This window comes from Apodemus sylvaticus, chromosome 1 (assembly GCF_947179515.1).
Source record: "Apodemus sylvaticus chromosome 1, mApoSyl1.1, whole genome shotgun sequence".
NCBI lineage: Eukaryota > Metazoa > Chordata > Mammalia > Rodentia > Muridae > Apodemus > Apodemus sylvaticus.
This window is the reverse complement of record NC_067472.1, coordinates 37,542,389-37,561,657: the sequence shown is the minus strand read 5'-3', so window position 1 is coordinate 37,561,657 and position 19,269 is coordinate 37,542,389. Positions and strand designations below refer to the sequence as shown.

Genomic DNA, 19,269 nt, shown 5'->3' with positions numbered 1-19,269 from the left:
AGATCAGTAGTTTTTATTACATTTATAAAATAAAGAGGGGGAAAGGATATGTTAGTGCATCACTAAGTTCTAATGATGTGCCTAGTGAATCCAAGAGCCATTCTTAAGGAAGCTACAAGTGAAACATGAATAGAAAAAAAATCACCTTAAGCATGATAGTGATTTTACAAAAAGTATTGATAAAATAGTTCCTAATATTAAATTAGAGAAACTACTTGTTATTGACTACAATTTTTAGGATGGTAATTATTTAATAAGAAAATATAAAACAAAAAGTATCAGTATTGGGGGGAAAATACCAAAAAAATGATTATACATTTGACTAAGCACCAGGATAAAAACTATGATAATATATAGTTTTTGGAAATTAAAGCACTAAAGTTAATAACAGGATGTGCTAAAATAATAGTAGTAGTAATAGCCATGCTTTTCTGGGTAAGCACTAATTGACTTGGAAAAAATGGGGATAAGAATGTGAAAAATTAAAATATGCAAAACTCAACAAAGCATGCAACACAAATTTAAATTTAAAAGACTTATATGTTGGGGCAGGGCTAAGTGGAACAGCCTTAGCCTAACACATGCAAATCCCTGAGTCTGAATGCCTGCAAACACTTCCCCAGATGCTAAAAGAGACTTAAGAAATTAACCAGTTACACTCTAGGATCTTTTGGTTGGTTCTTAATAGGAGAAAACTGTTGAGTGGGGACTAAGACGGACAACAGAGAAACTTATTAAGAAATAGTTTTTGCCTTACAGAAACTTTGTAATTTTATGAGGTCCCATTTGTCAATTCTTGATCTTAAAGCATAAGCTATTGGTGATCTGTTCAGTAACTTTTCCCCTGTGCCCATGTCCTCAAGGGTCTTCCCCAGTTTCTTTTCTATTAGTTTCAGTGTGTCTGGTTTTACATGGAGGTCCTTGATCCACTTGGAGTGAAGTTTAGTACATGGAGATAAGAATGGATCAATTCGAATTCTTCTGCATGCTGACCTCCAATTGACCCAGCACCATTTGTTGAAAAGGCTATCTTTTTTCCACTGGATGTTTTTGGCTCTTTTGTCGAAGATCAAGTGACCATAGGTGTGTGGATTCATTTCTGGGGACACCGTTAAAAGGACAAAACGGCAACCATCAAATTGGGAAAGGATATTCACCAACCCCACATCTGATAAAGGGCTAATATCCAATATATACAAAGAATTCAAGAAGTTAGACCCCAGGGAACCAAATAACCCTATTAAAAAATGAGGTACAGATCTTAACAAAGAATTTTCACCTGAAGAAAATTGAATGGCCGAGAGGCACCTTAAGAAGTGCTCAACATCATTAGTCATTAGGGAAATGCAGATTAAAACAACCCTGAGATTTCACCTTACACCAGTCAAAATGGCTAAGGTCAAAAACTCAGGAGACAGCAGGTGTTAGCGAGGATGTGGAGAAAGAGGAACACTCCTCCACTGCTGGTGGGGCTGAAAGATGGTACAACCACTGTGAAAATCAGTCTGGAGGTTCCTCAGAAAACTGGACATGAGACTTCCAGAGGACCCTGCTATACCTCTCCTGGGCATATACCCAAAGGATTCCCCAGCATGCAATAAAGACACATGCTCCATTATGTTCATAGCAGCCTTATTTATAATAGCCAGAAGCTAGAAAGAACCCAGATGCCCCTCAAAGGAGGAATGGATACAGAAAATGTGGTATATTTACACAATGGAATACTACTCAGCAATTAGAAACAATGAATTCACAAAATTTTTAGGCAAATGGTTTGAAATTATCATCCTAAGTGAGGTAACCCAATCACAAAAGAATACACATGGAATACAATCTCTGATAAGTGGATATTAATTAGCCCAGAAGCCCTGAATACCCAAGGCACAAATTGCATAACAAATGACTCCCATGTAGAAGTATGGAGAGGGTCCTGATCCTGGAAAGTATTGATCTAGCATGGGAAGGGAATATAAGGACAGAGAAAAAGGAGAGAGGTGATTGGAGAAGGGATGGAGAGAAGAAGGTTTATGGGACATATGGAGAGGGGGGATCCGGGAAAGGGGAAATCATTTGGAATGTAAACAAAAAATATAGAAAATAAAAATATTAAAAAAAAGAAAAGAAAATCAACCTTTCCATTGAAATAAACTTAGGGACCAATATGCATGAGTGCATGTGCTAAATTTTGGCTCTTTGAATCTGATTTCCCATTTCCAGTTGTATTCCTCCAGCTCTAGGATTCTCAAGAATAACACTGATGCATTAATAAATGGAATTAAGTTGTAAAAAAAAGAAAGAAAGAAATAGTTTTTGAAGTTCTATTTCTACACCCCAATTGTAGAGAAGTCTGTAAAAGAAAAGTCTTTTTAAAAAATCTTACCAATGAGAAAAGGTCAGGAAATCTACAGAATTTTCCTGAACTCCTTAGAGATCTGCCACCACAATGCAAAGGGTATTGTGAGTTCTAAATAGCAACAAGCCACTCAGCACAGACAGGACAGGACACTGGTCTCACCTTTTGAAGGACAAAGGAGAAAGAGGGAGCTGCTATATGTTCAGAAGTCACTGGGAGTTTACCAAATGCTGAAGAAATCAAGGGCAGGTTGTGGTGCTGGCTAAAAATCACTTGGAGTCCCAGCTGTAAGAGGAAACATGGGCTCCAGGCTTTTTGGATTGATTTAGAAGGCCCAGGATATAGAGGGAGACACAGTGGTATGAACATGTAGGATGGGTTGCTTCAGGCCCTGGGTCCTTCTCTCATAAGAAATGGGTTGTAAACATCACTCTTCACCCTAAGTGTCTAGGATAAGAGTTATCACTGCTGTGTGAGGGATAAGGGTAACGGTACATCTGCTCCTTTGGAGAGAGCAATAGGTCTTCTTGGGCTCGAGACTCATCACTTAGTGCCACTCATGAGAGAGCCCTGCTTGTGTCTCAGGGATGCAGTGACTGCTGCGTGCTGAGAATGAAAACAGAACATTTAAAATAAAGAAGCAAGCAAGGAACACAAGCAAACTCCCTGCAGCTTCTCACCCTCCACAGTAAAATGCCCTGCCTCTAGACCAATTTCAGGCCTATAGCACACTAAAGTTTATAATGTAAACAATAAAGTCTAAACCCAACTCAACTACTGCCTAGATTAACTTAACCTTCCATATTAATTGGCCTGAGGGAAGAGCTCTGCCACCTTCTGGACTCAGTACTGTTTGCCCACATATGCACCACTTTTATCCACACACTTTTGATTAAAACTTACAAGATCCACAAAGAACAAGAGAAAGCAAATAACTGTCGAGTGGGAAAACAACGATAGAACTAGAGTCAGAGATGGCCAAATCTAATGGGGAAGATCAACAACTTATATAGACAGGCACTTATCCTAGGAATATGGAAACTATTTTTAAAATAAAGGTAAATTATAGAAATAAAAGGCAAAGTCAGATATGCTACCACACCCTGATCATCCCAATACTTGAGAGGCAGAATGAGAAAGATTGAGAGTTCAAGGCCAACTTGAATTACATAGTGAGGCGCTATCTCCAAAAACAAGACCTCTTATGACATTAGAGTTCCTTCAATAAACATATCATCACATTGGAAATGAAGGAAAGAATAGATAAATGTAAAGATTGAAAATAAAAAAATTTAAAAATGAAGGCAGCCAGAGGTATAGGACTGTATGTAGAAGAATAAAAATACAAATTATAACAGAATTTATAGAAATATTCAAAGCAATAGGGTGACATCTTAAGGCACTAAAAGAAGGAATTTTAAACAATTGTGACAATGGTACCATGGTTATATACTCTTTCCAGTGAGGTTTTGTGTTTGAAAATTCCCACTAAAATATTCAGGAATAACAAGGTGAGCTTTGGGGGACAGGTGAATGTTGCTTCCTAACAATCAGAAAAAGCAGCTTATTTTGTGGAGAAAGTAGAGAAATGCATGTTGATAATTAATTTTAAAAAGGGGGGGGGCAAACATTCAGGAGCTAAGGACAGGAAGATGAAAGTTCTACAGAATTCTGTGAATCTACAGAGCCAGTTTCAGGACAGCCAGGCAACACAAAGAAACCCTGTCTTGAAAACCAAAATTAAAAAAGAAAAAAAGCAACGTGCAACATATTGAAGCATACCTATAATCCTAACTACTCTGGAGGCCAAGATCACATGTTCAAAGCTGATTTGTATAGTGAGATCCTATCTCAAGTAAAATTTTAAAAAGATCTGACAAAGTTTAGTCCTCAGCACTGCAAAGTAAAATTATTATTGAATAATAACAATCAAATAATAATAATAGATGGATCCTTGAAATTGAGTTGTGTGACTAATATGATATTCTGCCTATGTTTATCATTTTCAAATGAACTCTTTAAAGAAAGGGGTACCTTTAAAGATATCCAAAGAAGGTGAATGTGTCACTACATGAATTCTACTGGGTTTCCCTGGTTTTTTTTATTTTTTATTTTTCAACCTCTAAGTAATTCTTCAGCCTTTGATGCACAGGAAGATTATTTACAAGTCTCCAATGGGTTTGCAGAATTTCCGCCACCCTCATCAATACTGCAGCCGAGCCTACCAGTGCCAAAGCTCTCCTCTCCACACAGAGAGCATCGTCCAGAGTCCATCAGATTCGAGAAGAATCTCCATCCAGCAGGGGTCTCATACACAGGGACCTTCATCGATTTAGCCACTCTGAAAAATGAAATTTGAGGCAACTATCAATTCACATTTCTTTTATTTCCTCAGCTCAATAGATGTCCTGTGATCTACTTGTTTCCTAACTACAACTCAGAACAATTTGAATAGCTGTTGACAGTTTCTAAGGCACGTGTTAGAGAATAAGTAGAATATTTCAGTTCTCTCAACTTTGTTTTCTCTAGATTACAATATATACAAAGTCAATGTGTGAACTGTTCTAATATCAGTGTCCCCATAAATGTTCTTTGTCTTTTTGCCAATAGTCTGCTTAAGTCAAGGGAATCTAAATTAAGACAGCATTTGCACATAGACATTTAGGAGGGAGTGGTTTGACAATATTTACTCAGTATGAATCTGCCTATAGCCTATGAAACAGTAATTCAACTCTAGAAATGATGTGTAGTAGACACTATAGTTTACTGCTCATGGTCACATGATCAATCTGTACTATGTACAGATACACACAATGTACATACACACATATACCCACACACACAAACACACTGCTAGATTTTTGATGGTGGAATCTTCATTTGCCAGCATTTATGAATGCCAATGGCTTCCGGTCACAAACATGACTCTCCTTCAATAAGATGTGTCTCATTCAAAGTCAAAATTAGGTCAGCTCAATTAGTGACTGGCCTGTGTTTAACAGTCAATGGTCTATCATTCTTCCTCATTTTGGTACAACTCTGTGAAGCCATTTCCGGGCTCCTTGGGTATTGGCTGAAGCCTTTGTGTGCCTTTAATAGTCAGATATCTCTCTGTCTGATCTCTTTTCTCACTGTCTCCTTGGCTATAGTTTAGATATATCCCTAAGACATATTCCCTAAATGCCCACATGTTGTGGCTTGTGGTTCTCATCTCAGCACTATTAAACATTATGAAAATCATTAAGTAACATTCAATGGGAGGTTTGGGGTCACTGGAGACACACCCTCAAATGGACTGCAGGATGTTGACCTCATCCTCTATCTCTCTTTTTGACTTCTCATGAGGTGATCAGTTTCTGAAGCATGTGCTCTCACTACTATAGACTGCATCACTGTAGTCCCAAAGGCAACATGATCCAGAGACTATGGAATGGAGCCTCTAAAACTAGAACAAAACTGTCTTCATTCTAAGTTGACTGCCACAGGTATTTTGTTAGAGTAGTAGGAACCTGACTGGCATTATATTGATTGTGGATTCAATTTTAATCTTCAGGGTAGAAAGGAACAAACTTCCTATGAGCAAATTTCTTTTAGAACCCTTGCCTGGAGACCCTAGGGTGTGGCGTCCCTCGATAGAGTACAACCCAGATTTGACAAGACTGATCAATTACCATTTACAATAACAGGAACAATATAAATAAATGTCCTAGGGGAATGGACAGATAACTTATGATATTGAGAAAGCTAATGTTAGTCACCAACTTGATTGGATTAAGAGACACCTAGAAGATTAAGGAGGCATGCCTTTGGGCAGGATATGAAGCTATCTCCAGAGATGAAGAAGTCACACTGATCCTGATGTAATGGTGAAATGTACTGATGGATTCATCTTTTAAGTAGACTGTTCAGAGGTAGTAGAACTATGCAATCTGAATCCTAGATAGAGAAAGGAGGTCATGTGGCCCAGGCCTTTGGGAGCCACGCCGTTAGCCTGCTTACTGGCCATCATGGCGGCCACTACCACATATTCCTGCTGTCACGCAATTCTGCTTCACCCCAGGCCCAAAACAATGGCTCTAGGCAACTTGAACTGAAACTTTTAAAACTTAGACCTAAAGTAAATATTTTCTTACTCAGGAATGATAATGAAAAGCTTACTAATGTGAATATAGAAATGCCATTAAACAGACCATTGTGTTATCTAACACCCTGGATGCATCTCGCCAACGTATACAGAAAATGAAGTCCCCATTTCTGTTCTGTAACAGATGCTCATTCAACTCAGAGGTTCCAGCTTATCTTCTTTCATTTTAAGAAAAAACATATAATCACATTCACATCCTGAGAGGAACAATGGAAGAGTCTCTCCACAAACTTTAGAACAAAAGGCTGCTAATTTCATGGTCAAAAGCTCAAGGAAGGAGAAACAGATCACATGGAAGCCTAAAGAGCACATAGGAAAACAGGGGTCACAATGAACCAACAAAGGTAGACACACCAGAGTGCCAAAGAGAAAGGTACAACACAGGGCAGAGTTGAGAGTGAGAGAGACCGGAGAGAGGACAAGGACACGTGATCTTTGTTCAAAATACTCTTTCAGGTTCAAAGCCAAATTGGCAGGATTGAAGGGAGAGGAAAGGATTTCCCCAGTTCCCACCCTTCCCAATTAATTACTGTGTGTGTGGGGGGGGGGGGGGGGCGGGGAGCACCAGGCTGTGGCTGTGACTGATTGTAAAGAGGCAGATACTTTTGTCACTAAGAGCTGAGCCACAGTTGCAGTTATGCAAGCTGAGACAAGATGGGTAATTCAATTCCAGGACCCTGAGCATAAATTGATTGTGTCCTGGGGTCAGAAAGGAATTCCTGTCCCTACCCCCCCACACACACACTGAGTTTGGGACTCATCCCAAGCATAGCACTCAGCAGACATCATGCATTAGTCCTCGGGTTTGGCAGGAAGCCCCTGGAGTCTACAAGGCCCTTATCACAAACGAAGCTGCTCAGGCTGCCTCTCCCCGACCACCAGCACATGTGAGGAGCAAACTCTGCCTAAGAAAGCCGAGCCTGACTATCAGGGCTCCAAGTCTTCCACACCCCACCCCACCCCCACCCCAGGGGAGAATGAGCCCTGTAGCTAACACACCATGCTGCATTAAGTCTCCTCAGTCAGGGTTTGTGGACTTCCAAGAAAGTGGCTTCCAGATGGACACAGTGTCAGCCTCGCAGCTTCTCCCACACACCTCCTTGTATTCTGTGTTCCTCAAGACCTGAGCTCTTCCTCTCTATTCTCCATGATGCTCCTGCCTTTTGCTGTCGTTGAGTGCTGCTTGATCCTTCTGTGCCATTCATTCAACTCAGATTAACCGTCTCTTTCCAACCTGTCAAAATCTCTCTTAAGTGATCTGTCATGTGAACATCTGTCTGTGTACACTTTGTCACACTAAAATAGAATGCAGACTGGGCGATTTATAAAGAACAGAGAGTTATTTCTTGTAGCTCTGGAGGGTGGGGATGTCCAAGAGTACAGTGCCTACATTTGGCCTGGTGAGGAACTTCTTGCTATGTCCTTACAAAGCAAACTATGGGAGAGCTATCTTGCCACCTGCTCATGAAGTATGCTTCAGAAGGTTGTAAATTCATTTACAAGGAAGGAACCCTGCCTGCCCCATCATTCCTTCCCAGCCCCGTGTCCTTATCCTCTTGCCTCTCAACACCTGGGCTCTGGATTAGTTTTCAACATGACTTTAGGAAGGGATCAAAGATTCTTGAGCACACCCAGTTGATTTTGATCATCCTGCTGCTAGAAAGTTGTACCAGGGTGACAAGGGTGACAAGATCTGGGTCCCTTTACCAATATCCAAATATCATCTTTCTTAAGAACCAAAGGGAGCATATTCTATGTCCTGAATTCTTGGTCATCCTTTCAAAGCCCTCATCTTCAAAGTCTAGGAGAAGGTATCTGCATCACACATATCTGACAAAGTTCTCAGGAGCTGCCCATGTTTCCTATGGGTCATTTTTTAAAAATTAAAAGTCCCCAAAAGAAAAGGAAAACAAAATGCAAAAGGCACACATTTTACACGGAGAAGATATTCAAAGGACCCAGTTAGCATATAAAAACCACTTGGCATTGCATACCAAAACCACATGAACGATTACTACCCACAATCCTAGAGGAAAAGAACGGAACTGCCAGTGCTGGAGAAGATATGGAAGCTCATCATGGAGGGATGTGGATTCACACTGACTGCAGTCCAACACAGCACAGTGCCATACCATAGGACAGCAAAATTGAGTAAACCTTCACAATACAGGACAATGGAAGCAGTGAGTGGTTACGTAGAGTAAAAGAAGTCAGACAAAGGAATAATCCGGTATTCCACTTAGATGTGATGCAAAATGGGCAAAAGCAATGGCTGGTGGCAGAAATCGGGGTGCTGGTCATCTGGGGGTGACTGAAGAACAGTGGAGAAGCAGGCAAGAGGAGGCTGGTTTCTTCATAGCAGTGGCTGGTGTGTGTGTGTGTGTGTGTGTGTGTGTGTGTGTGTGTGTATGTGTGTGTGCTTACTGTATGAAAATCCCTTAGACTACACACATTTACATACTGTGATTTTATTACACGTACCTTACATTTGAAGTTGATTTTAAAGCTAGGCATGGTGGCACAGCACTCAGGAGACTGCAGTATAGGAGAGCCAGAAATTTGAAGCCAGACAGCCACTTCTGACTTCAAAGAGTAAGATCGCATGGGGGGGGGGTTATTTAATTATTTTTAAACATTTATTTGTATGAAGAATCCCTCTGGAGTCTTTAAGATTAAACACATGTTTGAATTAGCAACATTTTCATACGGCAGGCAAGCAGGCCTCCCATACATTGCTAATGTCCAGGTAGGCATTGAGCACAGTCTTCATGTTAGTTCTTTGGCATCATTACATGGATGTACTCACTCCCGATCCCTTTGATGTCTGGCTCTGCTGTCTGGCTCTACTGTCTAGTAAAAGGCTTATATGAAGCTGTACTTTGAAATCCTTTCTAAAGGAAGCCTTCCCAAATCGTAAATGTGAAGGAGGCTGAGTTCATCTAAACCTGGTTTTTCTGATAACAGTCACCCCTACCTTCTTTTTTCTTCCAGTGAGAAACCTTAAACCCAGGAGGCAAGAACTCCAACACTGAGCTACCCTCCAAAGTCTTCTAATCATAACCTTAAATCTATTCTTAAATCAATGTTATTGATGGGCCAATTCACGATCTCGAGGAAAAGGAACCCCAAACATTGAACTGTCCCATTAAAATGGCTGCGGCCATTTTTTTCCCAAGCATATGCAAACAGTGCTGTGTGACTTGGGGACCTTGGCATCTCATCGTCATCTAAACCTCAAAACTCACAAGTAAAATAATACTTGCCACCTGCCTTATCAGATAGACTGTGAGGATCAGATGAGACAGTACCCCACAAATGGAAATACTCTCCCAACTATTAATTGAAAGGCCTCTGGAATTACATTATCTCTCTCCTCAGTGTAAGATCTTTGTTAACCCAAAGGAAGCAGACTTATCCCCCAGAGAGAATATTTAAAAGGCAAAGATTAAGATAACAGCATGTCTTTTGTCCCTCTGACTTGTAGGTGTTGACCAGCTATAGAGCAATGGGGAATTCCCAGCCCAGGAACCTTTCCTGCTTCCTCTTGACACTTCTGTATATTCATTTTATGTCTGCCCTGTGAGACACAGGAGAAGACCCTTCCCTGTCACATTATAAAGTGTCCAGCAACATACAACAGACAGAGTTCTGAAGATCCTGGCTTTACTTGAAAGAAAATAATAATAATAATCTTAGTTTTAGAAAACTGACCCAAGATGCAAGAAACTAAGTATGCAGAATTCAAACACCCAAGGGTTTAATTCTCTTTTTGACCACTAAGGATACCTCTGTGTGGGAAACTAAGTTTATATTAACATCCCTGGTGCTTGAGCACATTGGTGTAACCACCCAGTTCTTCTTGTCTTTAAATAATAATTTAAAAAATTGTCTCGGAGTTGAAATGTAAGCGAATGTAAGTTCTGAGTTCTCCAGCCAAGCAAGAGGTGACGGAGAAACAATTGTCCCATGTCCTTCTGGCTCCTGTGAAAGTGGACTAATAAGAGAGGAAAATAAATCAAGTCATTTGGCTTTCATTTTGCTTTGTGTTTTCCGACTTCCAGGGACCTCTGATTAAAGCATTTAAAAAAAAAAAAGCATATTTACATCAGAGGACTTAGACTCAGCTCATTTGCCTCCTGAGAACTAACAAGATAGCTCAAGCCCAGGAGAGAAGATATTTCAGTACAACGTCTCCTGGGTTTGTAGAAAAGGTGATTATTTTCCCCTTTTCTGGATTCTATTAGCTTCTTTTCCTAAATGGTACCCTAGAGGTCTCTGGAGTCTATACTGTAAGCAAGAGAGAAAAGACATAGGAAAGAAAAGACACCTTGGCACTGGGTAAAGTGAATACAAAGAGATTTTTACACAGATGCTCACAGTACAGAGAGCAGAGAAAATTAGCATTTGTATAAGGTTGGCCCACAACCCTGTGAGCACAGAGTGACCCTGGGAGGGAGCAGTCTCCACTGAAATGTCGTAGGCTCTTCAGTTTTACCAAAGCCTCTGTTTTGCTATCTGTTCCAGCTTCTTTTGTTTGTTTGTTTGTTTGTTTTGTTGTTTTTTTTATTCAATATACTTTTTATTTACATTTCAAATGATTTCCCCTTTTCTGGCTCCCCACTCCTCAAAAGTTCCATAAGCCTTCCTCCCTCCCCTTATTCCCCCATCCAATCCTTCCCACTTCCCTATTCTGGTTTTCCCCTATACTACTGCACTAAGTCTTTCTAGAACCAGGGGCCACTCCTCCGTTCCTCTTGGACATCATTTAATATGTGGATTATGTCTTGTGTATTCCACATTTCTTGGCTAATATCCACTTATCAGTGAGTGCATACCATGATTGATCTTTTGAGACTGGGTTGCCTCACTTAGTATGTTCTCCAGCTCCATCCATTTGTCTAAGAATTTCATGAATTCATTGTTTCTGATGGCTGAATAGTACTCCATTGTGTAAATATACCACATTTTTTTGTATCCATTCCTCCATTGAGGGACACCTAAATTCTTTCCAGCTTCTGGCTATTACAAACAGGGCTGCTATGAACATAGTGGAGCATGTGTCCTTATTGCATGCCAGAGAATCCTCTAGGGAAATGACACCCTTCACAATAGCTACAAACAGGATAAAGTATCTTGGGGTGACTGTAACCAAACAAGTGAAAGACCTATACAACAAAAACTTCAGATCTCTGTTCCAGCTTCTAATGTTTCCTATGGGACTCAGCTTCGTCAGAGCCACAGGGACCTCAGGATCTGTCTCCCTCGTGCTATGAACCTGGATTCTTACCTAAACTCAATAAATTAAGGCAGAATTTGACAGAACAGCATTTGTAATTTACCTCCATGGATGACTGGGAATGAGTCTCACTTGTGAGACAGAGAGGGAACCAGGTGGAAAATATGCATCTGCTCAAGCAGAAAGGAATTTACAAAACCTTTCCTTTCTGCCAAAGGTGCAAGAGAAGAGGCTAAGCCACAGATTTAGAAGACACTTACAATGCATGCTGAGGAGACATTAACTCACTAAAATGCGATAAACCCGTGAGAACATCTCAAACAGGCTTTGTAGTTCACAGGAAAAAGAAGAACTGACGAATCTGAAAACATAGCAAATCATAGGACCATGGTCAGATAACATTTCACACCTACAAAACCAGTAAAATAAGGGGGAAGGGGAGGCAAAGGTGGGGGAGAGGGAGAAAGGGGGAGGGAAGGTGAAGAGGGAGAGATAGAGAGAGGGGGAGAGGGAAGGAGAGACAGGGTGTTGAATCTCTTGGAAAAACAGAATCCCAAATACTACCAGCAGGATTGTACAGTTGTTTGAGTTTTTTAATAGAATCAATCAAGTTCTGTCATCCACTAAGCCCACCGCTGAGTGACTCTCTAGAGAAGTGTAAGTGCATTTATAAAGGTGTCTATCCCAGCAACATCCTTCGAGAGAAGTAAAGTCAAATTGGAAGCAACCTTGTTTTCCACCCATCCAGTAGGAACTCGACGAACTGTAGTTTATCCACGCCAAGGTGCATAGACGGAGTGACGGAAGAGTATGAAAGTCCAGAGGGCAAAAGGGTTCAGAAGAATTGTATAGTCTGTTTCTTAGCACCACCACAGACTCTATCTTCCAATCACTGCCTCCCTTCAGCAGTCCAAACAGAGAGTCTAGTGGGACACACCCCTACTCTCTAGCAGTGACATTCAGATACTGACAACTCGGAAGCATCACTTTTTAAAAGGAATTTCTCAGCTATAGAGAGATCCAGCATTGTATAGCTGAACATCATCTGACTCAGTGAAGCAGTCAGAATCTTCCGGTGCCACCACAGCCACACACAGGAACTTGGAAGATCTGCCTGTCCCACTGCTGTGCCTTTCTTGCCAGCAAGCAAGTGCAAGTGTGCTAGAATGTGGCCATTTGTAACTAATTAGCTTGGGTGTATCTTGAGAGATTGTGTGCCTTTCTCTTGCATGGATAGAACTCAAGCCCCTTCCTACTTTAAATGCAAAAATCTTGTTGTGTTTTTTTTCTGTGTACTTATATTAGAAACAGATAATTCCCTCCCTTCCTCTTCCTAATAAGCCCAGTGACCTCATGAAGGATGTACCTTGTCTGTATCTGATGCCTAACTAAGGCTCATATTCAGCTCTCTGTTGGAGCATCCTGCACCTTAGACATGAAGACTGAAAATTCTTAAAGGTCTAACTTTCCAATGTCCATGAGTTAGTGTCCTGCACACGGCCATAAGCTGACCTTCAGGATCCCTGAAGGTCCCTCTGGAAACAAAAGCCTGCTGCCTGCTGAGCCCAGGAGGCCATGAACGGAACAACCCTTTCTTAACTAAACACGCGTCCCTTGAAATTACTCTGATCTGTGTCTTACCAGGTAACTCAAGCTGCCATTTCTCTTGAAGTGTGTGATGCCTTGTATATGCTTGACCCAGGGAGTGGCACTATTAGAAGGTGTAGCCTTGTTGGAGTAGGTGTGTCACTGTGGGCATGGGCTTTAAGACCCCTATCCTAGCTGCCTGGAAGCCAGTGTTCTGCTAGCAGCCTTCGGATGAAGATGTAGAACTCTCAGCTCCTCCTGAATCATGCCTACCTGGTTCCCACCTTGATGATAATGGACTGAACCTCTGAACCTGTAAGCCAGCCCCAATTAAATGTTGTCCTTATAAGAGTTGCCTTGGTCATAGTGTCTGTTCACAGCAGTAAAACCCCGACTAAGACAAAGCCAGACGAAGTTACCAGGCCGCCATCTCCAATCAAGGGATTGTTTGAGGCTCTGCCTACCTTCCCTAGTTTCTTCTGTTCCTTGGGATTGGGTTTAATTTTTCCAGCAGGTATCAGGAAAGGTCAGTTCATATTAATTCTTCTTTAATATTAATATTATCTTTCCAAAAGATTTTGTCTAATGACAAAAAGAGTTCTAAGGAAAGCAACTGATGGAAGAGTCGACAACTTTTTGTGGGAAATAGAGCTGGACATTAAAAAGTACTGCTGTGTGGATCAAAAAGAGCAGGTCACTGCCTGCTCAGTCATGTCCAAATGCCTTGGCATGGATGGGAAAGACCTGCAGTCTTCTTCCAACTCCAGTCTTTCCTGGTTTTGTGAACTTGCTAAGATCGTTGCAGTCAGTAAACTCAGCTTTTCTCCCTACGAAGTAGAATAGCAAGCCATCCTCTCGCTCAGAGAGACTCAAGTGGAAGGATTTGTGGCAAGCCCTGGACTCCAGAACCATCAAGTCCAGAACCATCAGCAATAGTGATGAAACCTTTGCCTCCACCTCTGTTGCTTCCAACCTCTGATGTAGCAAAGTGCTCTTCTGATGGGGCCTTCCTTAATCCTGTAGCTTCAGAGTCTTGTACATGTCATTTATCCTTTGTCCCAAGACAAAGGTCCCAAGAGGAAGAGATGATACACTCCAACAACTGTCCATGCAGTGCACAAAGTGAAAAAGAAAAGTACAGGAGAAAGCCCACTCCCCCTAGTCAGAAACCATACATTCTCTTATCCAAAGAGTTATAACTAGAATCTAAAGGCTATGCCTGGCATAGGCCAGGACCTTCAGAAAGGCATGTTGCCAGTGGATAGAAACCTGTGGGAAGAGAAATAAATGCCTGACCATATTCTCTCCTACCAGACATCTGCAGTATTTCCACTTAGCCAAACTTAACTGAAATCTGGGAAGAGTCTATAGATAGTACATACCGGCCAGCCTTCAGGCCAGAGGACTAGAAGAAAGAGACTTGGGGCAAATGGAAGATACTAGCTTGAGGCAGGACAACATAGGGAATAGTTTAAGAATCTAGAACTCTGCTTGGTTTGAGTTATGCACATACCCGCCTATTTAATAATGTACGTAGCAGCCTGAGATTTTTACTATATGGACTGTTTACACAAAGTCTCTGAACCATTCATCTAGCAACCTGTTAGCAATGTAGGACCCCCACCTGCTTTCAGTTTCATACATATTTTTCTCTGAACAGTGAAATTAGTTTCTCTTCCCCCTTAACAATCATCAAAAATTCCTTTTTTGTTGTCAGTTTCTATTCAAACATATTTCAGAACATATCCATGAATATTAGGAGTCAGTCCAGCCTTGGCTGATTTGGAGTGTGTGCTCAGTAAGGCAAATTTTGTCTTCCGAGTGATCTTTTAGTGGGGAAAAAAACTATACTTATCATCTTATGCCTATACATGACTGAGCATAAATATGATTAGAATCAGATGCATCATGGGATAAAAAATGTACAGTACCCAAAGGCTTACATCATTTAAAAATTTCAAAACAGACAATTAGCCAGCCAGGTGGCTTAGTGGCTAAAGGACCATAAAGACCCAAGCCTAAAGATCCAAGTTCAGTTTCCAGGTCCCACATGTAGAAGAAAAGAACTAAATCCTACAAGTTGTACACACACACACACACACACACACACACACACACAAAGAATCTGTGCTGTGCCCCTACTTCTCTTAAAGTCTGTAGCAGGAAGCCCTGAACAGTGAGCAGGGCTCTCCAGTCCTCCAGAGTCCTAGGTTGCTAACAGGTTGCTAGATCCCTGTGGCCAACTGCTGTTCTTCATTGCATATTTCTTTCTGTTCTTCAATATCGCTTTACTTTAAAATAGCTTCCTTGAAACTTGGCAAATCTGTGGAAGCCTTTATTTCAGTTTCTTGAAGAAGAAGCCAAGAACCTAGAAATGCCCTGTGTATCCCTGGTGACAAGCTCTCCCCACTGCTGACTGGCTATTTCCTCATTTTCCAGCGTGATTTAGCCAGTCCCTTCTTTTGTTGCCCTGCAAACCCAGCTGGGAACTCATCTGATCCCCTCCCCCATCAGGGCAACTGCTCTGGGCTGGAAAAGGCATTCGTTCACTTCATGAAGACATCACAGGAGCCATCAGAACATAGCCATGGGTGTGAAACAAGATTTACAGTCCTGAGCCCCTTAAAACTCAAGCATGCGCAGATGGCACAGAATGACTAGAAGCCGAAAACAAATCTAAGTAAATCTCCAAAACGTCACAAAGTTCAGCTGCCAATGCTAACAATCTCAATGCTCTCAGGGACAATGTGTCTGTCAGCTTACCTACCAGAGCCAGTGCTGTGGTTCAGTGTGAAATAGCTCAGACATCTGGTGAAGCTTCTCTCCCCTCACAGAATAAGAACCAAATACTCACCTCACTGCAGTGCTTAGAAGAACAGCATGTGCTTCTCACAGAGCACCCTACGGGGCTGACAGTTTGACTCAGCACATGTTGGAAAACACTGGCTCAAATGAACCCAGAATCCATCCTTTATGTGAATACGACACCGGTGTGGTTCAAATGGATTTCACTCCCACTGAACACTTGTAAAGACCAAGAAGAAAGAACACGTCAAACCCTGTTACCTTCACCTTGGGGATCACAAGCAATTTGTTTTTTCCAAAGAAGTTTAAAGGAAAAGGTTGAAGGGGATTCCAGTAAGCAGAGAGCCCAACCTCTAGTCCTGAAATGCAAGAAACTCCGAGCTCAATGGAGAAAATAGACAACAGGAGAGTCCACCCTGGGTCTAGCCAGTTTGGATACCATGACCAACACAAGTAACAGCAAAGCTCTCTAGTATCTGAATGACCTGGACAGTCTAGACCTAAGGTGAGACGCCAAGGCAGTAGGGTAGGGTGAGGAAGAAGGCTAGAAAAGCAGCTACTCATAGAATGGGTGACTGCGGCAGCTACAGCTGAGGCAGATCCTCTCAATGGGGCTCTCAATGAGTAGGTCTCTCAATGGGGCTAGCTATCACTGAGAGACAAGAACCAAAAAAGGTTGGCGAGAATACAGAGTTCTTGAGGTTGATGGGAGAAGCAGATGCTCCTAGGAAAATAAGGCCATTCAACTCTCCCATCATTCTCAAGACCTAGCAGGAGACTTTGTATCTGTGAAGTTCCATTCCGTGTGGAATCTATTGGGAACTTAAGGAGAATGTCAGAATAGGGCAAGAACAGGGAGATTTTACTTCAAGAACTTACCGCCTGGAAGCAAGCCAGCCTAATGATATAAGAAAGCAAAAGACAGGTGGAAAAGCACCCCAAAATATCAGGGTCTCTGTCTTTGGGAACAACTATGTATGGAGACAAATAGCTCCCTTCCAGTCAAAATCCCATACCTAGAAGAAATGACAGACCACTACTCCAATAGGCCAGAACTAGAGCCTAGACAGTACTTTCGGGCTCCTACAATATAGCTTCAATACTGGTGCTTTAAAAGGTCTATGTATTGAAGACTTGGCCTGAGGACTATACCCTGCTGGGAAATAGTATAGTTTTTAAGAGATGGGTCATGATAGAAGAAAGCTGGGTCACTACAGCCATGTCCTTATTGAGACTTTGGACTCTCCTTCTCCTCCCCTTACTCCCCCACCTAAAAACCCCACCCTGGCTTTCCAACTTCCATGAAGTAAATAGGATACCTCCACTACGCACTCCAACCATGCATGATGTACGGTGCCACTATAGGCCCAAAGCAAGGAGGTCTACTGACCATGTAGCAAACCTCAGGGACAGAGACAAAATAGCCCTGCTCGCATCTCAGGCGTGCGTTATAGTGAAAGATGAACAACATGCTTTTCTTCCAAGCCTCACTCCCAGCTATCCAACTGCATTGCACTGAGTTCCTCAGACCAGAATGCATGAAAACCATCTGCTAAAACATCATAATAGTTAGCATTTGAGTGTAGAGTACTCTTCCTGTGACCAACTCATTGCTGAGGGGTATGTCCAACACAGCCCCACGGAGCAGCCCTTTGCTGGTTCTAAGGCAGACTAGAAGTGACAGCTTTCAAGCCCCTTCAGGACATGTCTGGAGTAGAGAGAGGATGCCCTCCCAAGATGGTCATATCACTCTCCCCAAAGGCCTTAGAACTTTCTTCAAAAACATTTAGGACACATCATCTCATTTTTCTGCAACTGTTCAATAGCATTGCATTGAAGGAAATTCTGTGAGTATACATTAAGTCTATAAGTGTGAGAGTGAGCATCTGTGCGTGTGTGTGTGTGTGTGTGTGTGTGTGTGTGTGTGTGTGTGCAGCCCCACCCCACATCATGTCAGACATATTAAAACAAACCCATGTTTCACATACAAATCTTTACTCTTTGCTCCAAAAGCATCTTGAAAGGATTTCTGTAATTTTGCTTTTGAAATGATAAACCTCCAAGTCACTCATTTAATTAACTATTGGCAACGATCTCGAGTCCCTTGTGCACACTCGAGAATCCTTCCAGAATGAGAAAATACAGCCTATAAATTATTTTCAAGTGTTATAATGAGTTCTTGAGGACTAAATTTAATAATAAAATGACATGTTGCATTTTTCACATATTCAGTTGGGCAATTAATCATGATAGAACTGCAGTTTTCTTCATCTTGGGGCTCATAAGTGGGATGGAGGTCATTTATACTCAGAGGCTCATGGATGGCAAAAGCCCAATGTGAAGACTAAACACAGCAATGAGAAATAAATAAATGGACCTGGTGCATTTAAACATGTGTATAGGTAGGTAGGCGGGGGAAGGGTGAGGGAACAGAGGGAACAGAGAAGGGTGTAACTCTCCTCAGAACCTTGGGTTTCCTCCTCTACGGTAAAGGTTGAAGGGCAGAACTGTCCCCTGGGCAGCACTATCCACACCACCTTCGGCAATGCTATGCACTCTGTTTCAGAAGACCCAACAAACCTGACCATTGCATTCCATAGTCTCCTCAGCATGTTCCTTTCCCCTCTGCCAATGCCCAGTACAATTAAAGATGCCAATCAGGAATGCCAGACCCAAATGCAAGCACTCCTGCAACTGTAGCCTATTACTGAAACACTGAGAAAATTTCTTGAAAAGTCCAAAAGAGTCAGAACTAAAGGAAGCTACTTTTATGAGCTAGGAAGATTGTCCAGTGAGTACAGACATTTTCTGGGCAAGGTCCTTTGACCTGAGTTCAAGTCCCCAGTGCCTACAAGCCAGCTTGATGGCTGTCATCTCAGCTCTAGGCTTTGTGAGAAACCCTGTCTCAAAGAAATAAGACAGGGAGAGAGAAGGTGGGACTGCCAACATCCTGGTCTCTGCAGTGTATAAGCATAGTACAAATGAGCACACACACACACACACACACACACACACACACACACATCTGTTGCAGGAATTATTAAAAATGTAGGAGCAGCATATTCCCACACTTGTGCCTCTGTCTCAGTAGCCTAGCAAGCCATGCACTGGCAGGCACTGGCTGGTCCGTTTTTATCTTGTGGA

General features: G+C 41.9%; 1 protein-coding gene across 1 annotated transcript in view; it reads right to left on the bottom strand.

Moving 5' to 3' along the window:
* Positions 1–19,269, bottom strand: part of Pgm5 (phosphoglucomutase 5) — a 193,203-nt gene that overhangs the window by 67,247 nt on the left and 106,687 nt on the right. The window contains exon 7 of the mRNA XM_052188060.1: positions 4,579–4,694. Within this exon, the coding sequence (XP_052044020.1) occupies positions 4,579–4,694 (116 nt within the window). The remainder of the gene's footprint in view (positions 1–4,578; positions 4,695–19,269) is intronic.